We start from the raw sequence: 13,524 nt of genomic DNA, 5'->3' as shown, positions 1-13,524 counted from the left end.
ATTATGGTTTGCTCATTCTCAATTCTAACATGTCCTTCATATCTTCTAGAGAATTGCAGTTGCCTTAATTCATAGCCATGTTGTGTTTTACATAATTTACATAAACCATTGTCATCTCATTGAATTTACTGTGACAAAAGACAATCTGCTGATAAGGCTTCATTATATTGTGTTACCTGTTGGAGGCCCAGTGCAATTTGAGTTGCTTGACCACTGTCTTGAGACCCAGCATAGCTTAAGTTGCTTGCTTGACTATTCTGGCCTTTGCAGCCTGACATCTTCTGGTTGGCAGAGATGAATAGGACTACTGAGTAATCTTGCAGATATCTCAGTTTCTGCATACCACGGCACATAATAAGACGAAATACACAACATGTATGATTGCAGCTGCACATAAATAACAGTGAGGAAAATAACAAGTTATCCTTAAACATCTGGGGGTATGCTTTTTCACTGCCAAGGGGCATATTTTCTTATCACCCCTCCTATCACCAAATGTTGTTTTAACAACCCCAATTATCATAGTAAAAATAGAATGTAATCAAGGGTAAAAACCCAATGTAAGTAATACAATATGTAATAATTAATACAAAGGTAATTAGGTAAAAGCTATGTATAAAAAATATAAAAAGTCACCGCTTAGATAAAGGGATGTGCTCCATCAACGCCTGATTCCGCGGGAGGTGCTGCTGGTTGGACCAGAGGATCCACTGACTCCCTGGTGGAGCCCCTAAAGAAAGCCGTTCCTGTATAGAGCATTCCGAGCGACTGCTTAGCTCTCCAAGTTTAGTGAGTATGATATTTTGTAGTTAATTTTAGGCTTTGTACATCTAACTAGTAGAGCTATAGAAAACCTTGCACATTGAACCATATTGATCTGCAAATCGGGCGTACCGTGTCTCACTGGTATCCACTCTGATCACTAAGTATCCATTATCAACATTACCCACTGATGTGTCATTTTAAAGAATTGAGCAATTAACTCTTCTGGAATTCTGGAAACTATGTCCTAACTAGCCACAGCCGATATGCTTGATTTCAGATTTACCCATTTGCTGTACTTCTATAGGGTGAAAGGCAATCCTGTAATGGGTCTAGAACAGCGGTTCTCAACCTTTTTTTACAGAGTACCACTCGGGTCAGGTACAGTCGGGTCAAGTACCGCTTCACCTGACTGTACCTGACCCGAGTGAGACTCAGTAAAATAGCGGGGTTGCGTGGAGGGATAGATGCCCTCCGCTGAAACCCTGCCGCCGTTTCCCAGTTTTCGGCAGCAGAGAGGATGGGGCTTTCGGCGGCAGCGCGGTTTCCCGGCGGCGGCAAATGGGTTTCGCGGCCGGGGGGGGGGTGTTAATTCGGCGGCAGAGAGTTTTTTGAGCGGCGGCAGGGGAAAAAAATTCGGTGGCGGCAAGGTTTGTCGCTGGTGGAAGGGGGGGGATTCGGCGGCGGCGAGCTTTCTCATCGGCGGCGGCAGAGGGGGAGGAAACGGCAGAGGAGGGGTTTATCAGCGGCGGCAGGTGGGGGGAAACGGCGATGGCAGGGTTTTTCGGCGGCGGCAAGGGCGGGGGGATTCAGCGGCAGCAGGGTTTATAGGCGGCGGTGAGAGGGGGAATTCGGTGGTGAAATCAGTGGCGGGTTTTCCCTCGCGTACCACTGAGCCGGCTTCCGCATACCACTGGTGGTACGCGTACCACCGGTTGAGAACCCCTGGTCTAGAAGATTTTCAGTTCATTCTCAATTTACTGATGACTTTGTAAATCCCCTTTTGAGTTAGCCAAATTAAGGGTGTTATGGGCTGGTCCTGGTAGGAGGAGAAACTGTTATAAGATATATTAGAATTGGAAAAAGTATAGAGAAGGGCAACAAAAATTATTAGGTTTGGAACAGCTTCCATAGGAGTTGAGATTAAAATCAGTTATAAGAACATAAGAATGGCCATACTGGGTCAGACCAATGGTCCACCTAGCCTAGTATCCTGTCTTCTGACAGTGGCCAACACCAGATGGGAATGAATAGAACAGGGCAATTACTGAGTGATCCATCCATTGTGTCCAGTCCCAGTTTCTGACAGTAAGAAGTTTAGGGATTCCCAGATCACTGGGCTGCGTCCTGGACCACCTTGGCTAATAGCCGTTGATGGACTGATCCTCCATGAACTTCTCATTCTTTTTTTGAACCCAGTTATACTTTTGGCCTTCACAACATCCTCTGGTAATGAGTTCCACAGTTTGATTATGTGATTTGCTAAGGAGTATTTCCTTATGTTTGTTTTAAGCCTCCTGCCTATTAACTTCTTCAAGTGACCCCTGATTCTTGTGTTATGTGAAGGGGTAAAAATACTTTGTTATTCATTTACTCATATTTCACCATTCATGATTTTATAGACTTCTATCATAGCCCCACTTAGTTGTTGCTTTTCCACACTGAACAGTCCCAGTCTTTTTAATCTCGCCTCCTATGGAAGCTGTTCTATACCCTAATCATTTTTGTTGCTCTTCTCTGTACTTTTTCCAGTTCTAATATATCTTTTTTGAGATGAGGTGACCAGAACTGTATGCAGTATTCAATGTGTGGGCGTACCATGGATTTATATAGTGACATCATGATATTTTCTGTCTTATCTATCCCTTTCCTAATGGTTCCTAATATTCTGTTATTTTTTACGACTGCTGCTGTGCTTTAAGCAGACGTTTTCAGAGAACAATCCATAATGACTCAAAGATCTTTTTCTTGGAACGTAACAGCTAATTAGACCCACAATTTTGTTTTTATACTTGGAATTTTGTTTCCAATGTGCATTACTTTGGATTTATCAACACTGAATTTCTTCTGCCATTTTGTTGCCCAGTCACCCAGTTTTGAGATCTTTTTGTAACTCTTCAGAGTCTGCTTTGGACTTAATTATCGTAACAGCTAATTAGACCCACAATTTTGTTTTTATACTTAGAATTTTGTTTCCAATGTGCATTACTTTGCATTTATCAACACTGAATTTCTTCTGCCATTTTGTTGCCCAGTCACCCAGTTTTGAGATCCCTTTGTAACTCTTCAGAGTCTGCTTTGGACTTAATTATCTTGAGAACTTTGTATCATCTGCCATCTCACTGTAAACATCTTTTTCCAAGTCATTTATGAATATGTTAAACAACATTGGTCGCAGTACAGATTCTTGGGAGACCCTATTATATACCTCTCTCCACTGTGAAAACTAACCATTTATTCCTATCCTTTGTTTTCTATTTTTTAACCAGTTACTGATCCATGAGAGGACCATCCCTCTTAGCCCATGACTCTTTACTTTGCTTAAGAGCCTTTGATAAGGGACCTTGCCAAAGGCTTTCTGAAATTCCAAGCACACTATATCTACTGGATCACTCTTGTCCACATGTTTGTTGACATCCTCAGAGAATTCTAATAGACTGGCAAGACATCATTTCCCTTTACAAGAACTGCTTTGACTCTTCCCCAACATATGGTGTTCATCCACGTGGCTGATAATTCCGTTCTTTACTATAGTTTCAACCAATGTGCCTGGTACTGAAATTAAGCTGAAGGGCCTGTAATTGCCAGGATCACCTCTGGAGGTTTTTTTAAAAATTGGTGTCACATTAGCTATCCACTAGTCATCTGGTACAGAGGCTGATTTAAGCAATGGAGGTTACATATCACAGTTAGTAGTTCTGCAATTTTGTATTTTCGTTTCTTCAGAACTCTTGAGTGGATACCATCTAGTGCTGGTGACTCAGTACTATTTAATTTATCAATTTGTTCCAAAACCTCCTTTATTGATACCACAATCTAGGGCAATTCCTGAGATTTGTGACCTAAAAAGAAAGGCTCAGGTGTGGAAATCTCCCTCGCACCTTCTACAGTGAAAACCAATGCAAAAAATTTCATGTATTTTCTCTGCAACAGCCTTGTCTTCCTTGAGTGCTCCTCTAGTACCTTGATCATCCAGTGGCCCCTCCGATTGTTAAGCCGGCTTCTTGCTTCTGCTGTACTTAAAAAATGTTTCCTGTTAGTTTTTGTGTCTTTTGCTAGTTGCTCTTCAAATTCTTTTTTTGGCCTGCTTAATTATACCTGTACACTTGACTTGATAGAGATCACATTCCTTACTATTTTCCTCAATAGGATTTGACTTTCAATCGTTAAAAAATGTATTTTTTTCTCTAACCACATCTTTTACTCTGCTGTGAGGTTTTTTGGTCCACTTACTTTTTTTTTTTAAATTTGGGGGTATACATATAGTTTGAACCTCTATTATGGTGTTTTTATAAAGTTTCTATGCTGTGTGCAGGCATTTCATTCTTGTGACTGTTTCATTGGCAAAGAGTGAAGTTGAATGCAGGTTAAATTGAACAGGTGAATCTCTACTGAACTCTGTGCACTGTTCTGTCCATGTGACCAAATTCCTTGCAGCCTAGCTCCTCACATTCCTATTTTCCCATGTCCCCTTAATAGCAGTCCCTCCAGGGAACGTGAGCCCTCTGACTCTAATATCACTGATCATGATATATCTTCCCTATTTTACAAACATGTTAATATAAATATTAAAACAAATCATTGATACCCAGGCCTTACACCCCATGTCCCTTCAGCCAGACACATAGCCAAGTTGGTGTCTGATCTTTAGCACAGACTCAGTGGGTACATAGTCTTTGAGATAGTTTGGTCTCCTTAACAGGGTGACTACACCATGAGTGACCTATCTCTGTCTCCCTATCACTATCACTGAAGCTAACAAACTATATTTCTATGGAATTTCTTCCATCACTGTGGGGTTGGTCTCCAGATGGTTCTTTGTCTTTCTGTTCTGTGATTATCTCTATTTCTCCGTAGGCTCTCTCTGTGTGTTGTGTCTGCTGGTTCATAAGACCCCCTATTCCTTTGGATCAGTTGTCCCTCTTACTTCATCACCTTGTCTGACCTGGCTTCCACTGCACCCCTCCAGTCCACTTTTTCTGGTGTCTCTCTAATGGCTGGATCCCCATAGGAGTGCCTGTCTCCAGGGCTGGTAAGTCCTTGGCTAACTTTTCATAGTCTAGCACCTGTTTTTTCTGATTATTGGTCATCTTCTCTCAGTAGTATTTCCATCCTTCTGGCTGCAACAATCTCTTATTAGTAGTAGGTTTTGGGCCTTTGCCCCATCAGCAACTGCGATGTACTGTTTCGGCATGCCTGTGATGGGGTATTCCTGTGTGCCAAATATACTAACAAAGGGTCTGAACCAAAAGAAATAGCCTAATGTAAGACTCTTAGTTGTTTTCACAGCTAATACCGCCTTACTATTACTCTGTGGGTATGTTGAGAAGGAGGAGGTGTGGTGGTCAAACTTCCATTTGCATGCAAATTCCTTGAATTCTTCCAAGGCAAATTGGGGTCTGCTGTCAGTGAATACAGTGTCTGGAATGCCATATCTCACAAAATGGGCCTTGTTAGCTAACCACTGATTTTCTTCTTGTGTCAGGCAGGGCATCAACCTCCCAAAAATTGAATAGTAGTTCACTTAATCAAGCATTGCTTTTCATTAGTAGTAAATAAATCTGCTTCCACCTTTTCCCATGTTTGGGTGGGCAGCTCATGGGATGACAGAATTTCTTTTTACTAATGGTTATCACAAGACTGACAGGTGTCACACCCTTTTATCAAGGAGCAGAGTTTTGTAACATACTCTTGTGTGTGTAAGGCAGCGGTCAATGCCTAGGTGTGAGGCATGTCATCCATAATAACGAGATGGGGATTACTTCCCTCTGTCTTCAAAATATGATTTCATTCTACACATTAAGCTCATCTTTAGTTTGAAAATATGGTTCTGCCCTGACTGGTACTTGGCTTTTGTCTTCTTGCCACTGTGCTAAGATCACGCCGTTGACTGCCCGTAGTTGGATGTCCCTTTTCATAGCCTCTTTGGGTCAGTCTACCCTGCAATTTATAACTCGTGGCTGGTGTGTGCCAGCTGCCTTAGGCTCGCGGGGCTCAGGCTAACGGGCTGTGTAATTGTGGTGTAGAAGTTCATGTTTGGGGACCCTCCCACCTCACAGGGTCCTAGAGCCTGGGTTCCAACCTGAGCCCAAACTTCTACACCACAATTACACAGCCCCATTAGCCTGAGATCCAAGAGCGTGAGTCAGCTGGCATCAGCCAACTGCGGGTGTCTACTTGCAGTGTAGACATACCTTTTGATTTCCATCAGCTTTGCAGTTGCAACTGGGTCATAGTGCAGCACGTTAATGTATTCAATGTCCTGATGTCCTTCTCTCAGCTCACTAACAGTGGGTATATATGCCCTGCTCAACATCTCTGCTAACACCAGTAATTGTCCTGGACAATATCTGATCTCTACCTGGTAACACTGAACATCAACATGGGTTGCAATCTCTTTGGAGCACTAAGAAGGGGCTTTGCCCTGATTGGCTCTACGGGTCTATGCACTATTGCACTATTACTGGGTGGCCATAGTTGTACTGATGGATTTTCTCCACTCCAAGTACCACAGCCAGAAGCTCTTTTTCTATTTGGGCTTACTCCTGTTCAATCTGACAGGGTTCTGCTGTCACAAGAGCTCCTGCGAAAGAGCTACACCCAATCCTTTCTCCGATATATCATTCTGGAGTGTCAATGGCTCCTCTGGCTAGTAGTATTTCAGGACAGGGGCATCCATTTTTCCTTTGTTTCAGCATGTTAAGTGGCTGCTGTTGGCCACCTGCCCAGTCCCACTCAACATCCCGCCTTGTAAAGTGGTGTATGGGTTCCACTGCTGCAGCCAGGTGTGGACAAAACTTGGATAGAAAATGTATCATTCCTATGAAGCACTGTGCCTCTTTCACAACAAGTGCAGTGGGCAGGTCTCTGACTGCCGTGCTCCTGTTGGGGGTCTGCTTTTAGTCCCTCTGCTGTGAGCAGATGTGCACTGTCTCACCCTATGCTGTTTGAGTCACATTTTTTCTGGATTAAGTTTTAAGTTGTCCCTGCATTGCTGTAAAAAAGCTTGTAGTTTTCTGTCATGGTCTCATTCAGCTTCTATATCCTTACTCACTTTCCCTACAATGAGGATATCATCAGCAGTTATTTTCCCCCCAAGAATTCCTTCCAGTGCTTGGGTGAGTCTCCTCTGGAACACCTCTACTGCTGGGCTTATTCCCACTGGCAGGCGCAGCCAGCTGTCGTGACTAAATGGTGCTGCAACGGTTGTTAGCATGTTGGATTCTTTATCCAGGCTTATCTGCCAAAACCCATTCCTTACATCACAGGCCATAATGATTCTGGCTTTGTAGAGTTTTGGCAAGATGTCATCAGTTGTGGGCAGAGGATAGTAGCATCTTTTCAATACTTGGTTCAGTGGCTTTGGGTCTATGCAGATGCATAATTTGCCTGATGGCTTCTTTACCACCATCATGCTGCTTACCCAGGCTGCACTGAGCTCTACAGATGCTATGATATCCCTGCTCTGCAGACTTTCAAACATCTTGTGTTCTGAATTATGTAGTGCCACTAGAATTTTCCTTAGAGATAAGCACACAGATTCTACTCTGGGGTCTACATCCAGTCATAGTTTCCTTCGAGACTCCGGTTGCCTTTGAAACATCCCCAACATGCTTTTAAAATTGTCTTCATTGTACATGGGACCCCTTCTTTTGCTTCTTGCACTACAGTTATACAATTCTGATGTTGATCCATGGCTGTGTTCCCCAAGAGGGCTCTGTGATGCTTACCATCCACCATCACAAACTTCAGTTAGCACCTCCTGTTGTTTTTCATGTTAGTTACTATGAAGTCACATTTTTCTACGGGCCTCACTGTGATTTCATTGTATTTTATTAGATTGTGACTGCTATTTGTAATGGGTGTGTTTGAATCCAATTCACCCCAAGGAATCACAATGCAGGAGGCCCCACGAGACACCTGAAATCACACAGGACATTTCCCTGTTAACATTATTGCATGCAGAGCAATCAGTACTGTCCACTATTGCATTTCTGTCCTGACAGCCTGAACCTGATACGCTCGCAGACTCAAGTCATGATGTCATCACTACTGTCTGATGTGCCATTACCCTCTTGTGCAAGTCTGACTGAATCTTTCTGAGAGCGTCTGTTCTTGCCTACACTGGTAGCATAGTACAATTTACCTTAAAAATGCTGTCCTAGTGCTGGACACTTCTCCTTTACCCACTCATGTTGTCTCCCACGATAAATGCATCTCACTATGAGCATGGCCACCTCCTCTCATTTGCTGTTGTCTTACTGCACATACTTCTGGGGGCATTGAGCCTTCATAGTGCTTTCATCCTTTCTCTTGAGACTTCTGCAGCATGCCCCATATTTAAGCATCTGTCTGATGTGAGATTGAATTCCCAGAGCAGCTACTCCCACAGATGATGATTCGAAGTGCCACGGACTGTCCTGTCCTGTCAAGTCCCCAAAATTGCATGTGGCAGCCAATGGGCATAAGGCAGTAACATAGGGGTCTATCCCCGCCTCTTTGGATTGGTCTCTAGTGAAAAACTTGTATTGCTGTACAGTTTTGTTCTGCTTTGCGGAGCAATAGATCCCCAGGATTTCTAAGATTGCTGTGCGGCTTGGAGCAGTGGAGAGCTTCAGAGTGCTGCAAATCTCTTTTTACCAATAAGGTAAAATAACAGCTTTACTTTCCTGCTGTTGCTGGCCTCATGCATGGCCAGGTCTGTGGATATCTGGAACTTTTCCTTCCACCAGGTCCATCACTGGCTAGGTTTGTGTCTGCAAAATCCAGGGATCTGGAGGGCTTCAGATCAAGTTCCATGCTCATGCTGCCAGCCACTGCACTGCAGAGAACTCAACAGCTCAGGCGCAGCCACTGTGTTTTATTAGCAAAGAGTGAAGCTCAGTGCAGATTAAGTTGAACAAGTGCAATTTTATTAAACCCTGTGGACTTCTCTGTCCAAATTGCTTCAAGCCTAACTCCCTGCATCCCCTGTTCCACTTCGTGCAATGAATAACAGTCCCTCCAGGGAACGTGGTGCCTCTGAGTCCTTCTTTGGTCTTTCAAAGGTCTTTCTTTGATATTGTCATGTTCATTTACAAAGAACATGCAACATCCTGTGTCCCTGAATCCAGGAGGAACCAAAAAAATAGTTTCTTTGCTTACAACCCCAAGCCCAGACCGATAAGCCCTTTCTCTAGGCTTCTCCCCAGTTTTAATTGGATGTATTCCTGGAGGTTTCATCACATGACATAATCTTTAATTAAAGATTAATCTTTAATTCCTGGAGACTCCAGGATAATTCTGGAGGGTTGGCAACCCTAGGTCACACACTGTGCTTGTCCAAGTTATCTGTCTCTCCTTGTGCGCTGTGGGTTGCCAGAAAATGTCAAAGAAACAAGCAAGACTTCTCTAAAAAAGCCACCCAAAACCACAAGGGACAGGGTTAGAATGAAACATGGGGGCAGGGCTTGTGTCATCACGCAGTGCATGTGGGCACAGTTTGCATCTTTGTCACCATGCTGGGTGTGTGTTTGAGGGAGGAGGGCTGCGTCTTTAGGTCATCACATGGGGCATGGAGATGGGGTTTGTGTCATCACACTGGGAGTGGAGATGGGGTTTGCGTCATCATGCTGGCCCTGGAGAAGGGTTTCAATCAGCACACTGGGCATGAGGGTAGGGTTTGCATTTTTGTGGCATCACACTGGATGAAGGTGTGGGGTTTTCATCATCATGCTGGACATGGCGGCAGAATATGCATCATCACACTGGGTGTGGTGGGTGGGGCATGGTCCAAGACACTTTTTTTAAAAGCCCAGAGAAAGCAGAAAAAACCCATAGGCCACAACTGGGGAAAAATACACCCAGTCTTTAAGCGAGAAACCCAAAGATTGCTTAAAGTAAGCTACTTTGGTGGCCTGCCCCTCCCTGTCAGTCTCGGAGGGAGCGCACGCCCCCTCTCGCATCTGTGTGGGGGAGCTCTCGATGTAATCTATTGCCCATGCCCTCAGTCAGGGCAGGGCAAGCGAAGGAGTCTACTGCCCTCAGTCCTCAGGCAGAGCAGGGCAGGCAAAGCGAGCCAGCTACGGCCTATTGAGGCTTCACCAGCCTAGGGGCGGTCACCCCAGGGGTGGTGTGGGAAGAGTGGAGGGGGATGCGGGCCCTCCCAACTCCACCGTGTCCCAGCCCAGGACCCTAACAGTGGTGGGGCATCCCAGCACTGGGGGAGAAATGTCTTTCTCCTCTGGCAGCTCTCCCCTGACTGAGCCGTAAGGCCTGCCCTTTATACTTCCTGGTCCCACACCTCCGCTTCTGGAGTTGTGGGCGTGGCTTCCCTGGGCCGCCCTCTGGGGCATTCCTCCCTGTCAGTCTCAGAGGGAGGCCACACCCTCTTGCTACAGTCCTGTTTTCTCTTACAGACACAAATACACACACATCTAGTCAAATCATATCCAGCAAACCCCTCTGGCCTGGTAATTCAGATTTCTAGGCAGCCTTGCATTTGCTTTTGTGTTGGGAAGAGACCTGTATCTGTGTTTTGGATTTGGAGACTGCTATTCCGTTATCTCTTTACATTGAACCTGAATGAAAGGTAGGGGTTGTACCCAACCCATAACAACAAGATTTAACCCAACCAACAATAATATGAAAAAGAGAAAGGCCTGATTCCTATTTACACTAAGGCATCTTACACTGCCAAAGAGACAAGTGCCAAATGTAAAAAAAGAGGCCCAATGTAGCCCATTTACACAAGGGCTTTAGTGTAAATGACAATCAGGCCCAGAAGTATCTACTATATACAAAGTAGGGCAGTTAGTAAAACCTCTGTCACAGACAATACTATACAACCTCATTTGGTAACATTTTAGTAATATATAAGTGGAATTTAACTATGGACATGTCTACACATAAACTTGCACTGAATTAACTAAATCAGTTTTAAAATACACCTTTAAATAAACCCGTGCAAGTTTGGGTGTGGACAAGGTGTAAGTATAAGAATTCCTGCTACCTTATATCAATGACAGTTAGTGAGGCTATTTATAAATACTTCTAGATGACACACAAATTCCTGAGAGATAATTTAATTTTCTTTTTCCACAAATGAGTCTGTGCCTTGTTCCATGCAATCTTCTATGTCTACAATATATTTTCTGATTCAGTATGTACACCCTCACTCTTCAAAACCATTCTAAAGACCCACCATCCAGCTAACTTTCTATCACTGAATCTGCAACCTCAACCTTCACTTTGGACACACACCATCCTAACTTTTGTTTTAAAAAAATCCATACAAAATGAAGGTTAATATATGGACATTATTTTAAGCACATTTCATGATCTTTCACTGTTGTAAACCATTTTCTTGCCACACTATCATTTTGTTTGTCTTTAAAATACCATCCACACCAATGATGTTGTATAAATACCAATACAAAATTGATGATGATGATGATGATGAGAACAAGCACACCAGGAATTTGTATTTGTATAAGATATAGGGTATGTCTATACTGACGGCAGCAAAGTCGCCGCTGCCAGATCTATCTTTCTGGATCGATTGAGCAGTCAGTGTAGACACGCTCAATCAATCAGGAAGTCAAGTGAGTAAATCCATCCCCTCAAGTAGTGTAGCGCTGCGTCAACAGGAACACTGTTCCCGTCAGCGCAGTGCAGTGAAGACAGCATGCAGAAGGGAAGCAGAGTAGTCGACGTGAGTTACACAAGCTACTCTGTGTAGTTTGCGTAACTCCCGTCGACCGCCGCCGAATCTCCAGGTAAGTGTTGACCAGGGCTCAGTCTCAAAATGTGTTAGTGTCAGGTGCTTACTTACATAACTCCATTAAATGAACATATTAACAGTGATCATTTGAATGCCTGTTTTTAAAACATTTTAGTAGATGACTGAAGTTTACATACACAGAGAAGATACAAACATTTATCAGTGGTAGAGTGAAACAGCTGTTGACATCACTGACAAATCTTTGGAAAATATTTGGCAATGAATAGGAGTCACTGTTTTATTTTTGTAAGCACTAACCATCAACTTTATTTATACATTGCTACTACACTTAAAGACAGGAGTATGGGCCAAAGATTTTCCATAAAACATTTTCTGAAATGTTCTCTCTCTCTTTAGATTGATAGTTATGATCTTGGGTTCATAGGGTTTACTCTAATTGATGTCACAGGAGATCTGATACAGAGGAACAAGATTCCACTTATTAGCAACATGAGGCCAGATATGATCCCCATAGGAATAGCAATGCCAATTTTCTGTGCTACTGGGACAGAGGGCAGGTGGAAAGAAAGAGGAAAGGGAATGCTGCTATTGTTTGCTACTGAATAGAAATTCCAGCTCACTGGGACTAAGACACAGAGACCTGCAATTATATACAAGATCCCACCAGCTAGAGACAAGCAGATAGCCTGAGTTTTGCGAATTGTTCCCATATAAAAGTGCCATGGTGGTAAGAAAGTGAAAAATATTCCTAATCCTCCCAAGAAAGAGGCAATGAGCAGGAGGATTTGGGCAAGAAACATTTCCAGGGGGAAGAACTTTTCATTGAAATTGAATTCATGACAGCACACTATGCCATAATCACTGGAGATTTTTAAGTTTGGGGGAAAACAGATTTTCCAGATTCCCACCTGGGCAACACCAGACGAGAAGATGGTGGTATTATCCACAAGCCACAGCCTCCACTCTGCATGCCTTATTGTAATACAGGATAAAATCCAGCCAAGAGAGCCCAAAGAAAAGCCAATTAGCTGGAGGGTAACTCTTTTAGACAGAGAGGACATTGTTTCGAGATCTTCATCAGTCCTCATGCAAGCAAATTAGCCAAGAAGATCATCAAAGGAGCACTGAAAAGAAACCCAATATATTAATTAATTAACTGATTATTATTATTTTACCATTCATTTTCAGTGAAAAGAAACCCAATATATAATTATTAATTATTACAATACATTTTCTTATAGTGGGGAAAAGTCTCTCATTGATGAGTTTTGCAGTCTTTGGCCCTGATCCTGCAGGCACTTACATACACATGTCCATTAGTTTATTAATTTATACCAATGGAGCTGTTCACATATGCAACCCTTTGCTTATGGAGTTGCAGGATCAGACCTGTATTTGAACTTCATGAACAAAGAATAGAAGTTTCATCTCTTTCCTCAGGGTGTTAGCATCATTGCTGCTTGAACTCAGTATTTCATATTTTATTCTCATTGTGACCCAAGAACCTGTTAATGCTGACAAAGCTGAGAGGCTACAGGAATCTCCTGATTCTGATATATAAGTTCTGGATCACCAAAGAATGTCTTGTGAGGTTTCAATTAAAAGCTGGTGTCACACAGGTCATTGATGTCATTGTGAAATGTATGTACAAATAATAAGTATGGAGTTATGCATATATACTGAAAATATGTTCTTAAAGTCTATAAGGTATTGGTCACCTGCAAAGATGAAAAACAGGTTTTCTGTCAGAGAAGAGATGTTTATTCATCTATCTGTTGACATGGATCTCGAGTATTGTCTGATTTACAATGGGCTGCCAA

General features: G+C 43.1%; 1 protein-coding gene across 1 annotated transcript; it reads right to left on the bottom strand.

Moving 5' to 3' along the window:
* Positions 1-12,108: 12,108 nt before the first annotated feature.
* Positions 12,109-12,765, bottom strand: LOC137156296 (claudin-34-like). The gene has a single exon (XM_067553025.1). The coding sequence runs from the start codon at positions 12,763-12,765 to the stop codon at positions 12,109-12,111; it is 657 nt and encodes a 218-aa protein (XP_067409126.1).
* Between the last annotated feature and the right edge of the window lie 759 nt (positions 12,766-13,524).

This window comes from Emydura macquarii, unplaced genomic scaffold (assembly GCF_026122565.2).
Source record: "Emydura macquarii macquarii isolate MOO-44397 ecotype Brisbane River unplaced genomic scaffold, CSIRO-AGI_Emac_v2 contig_1424, whole genome shotgun sequence".
Taxonomy (NCBI): Eukaryota; Metazoa; Chordata; order Testudines; family Chelidae; genus Emydura; species Emydura macquarii.
The sequence above is the reverse complement of the archived record's forward strand: the minus strand, read 5'-3'. Positions and strand labels throughout refer to the sequence as shown.

Bases quoted from the DNA above. Each gene is read 5' to 3' on its own strand.
- LOC137156296 (XM_067553025.1), bottom strand. From the start codon at position 12,765: ATGTCCTCTCTGTCTAAAAGAGTTACCCTCCAGCTAATTGGCTTTTCT.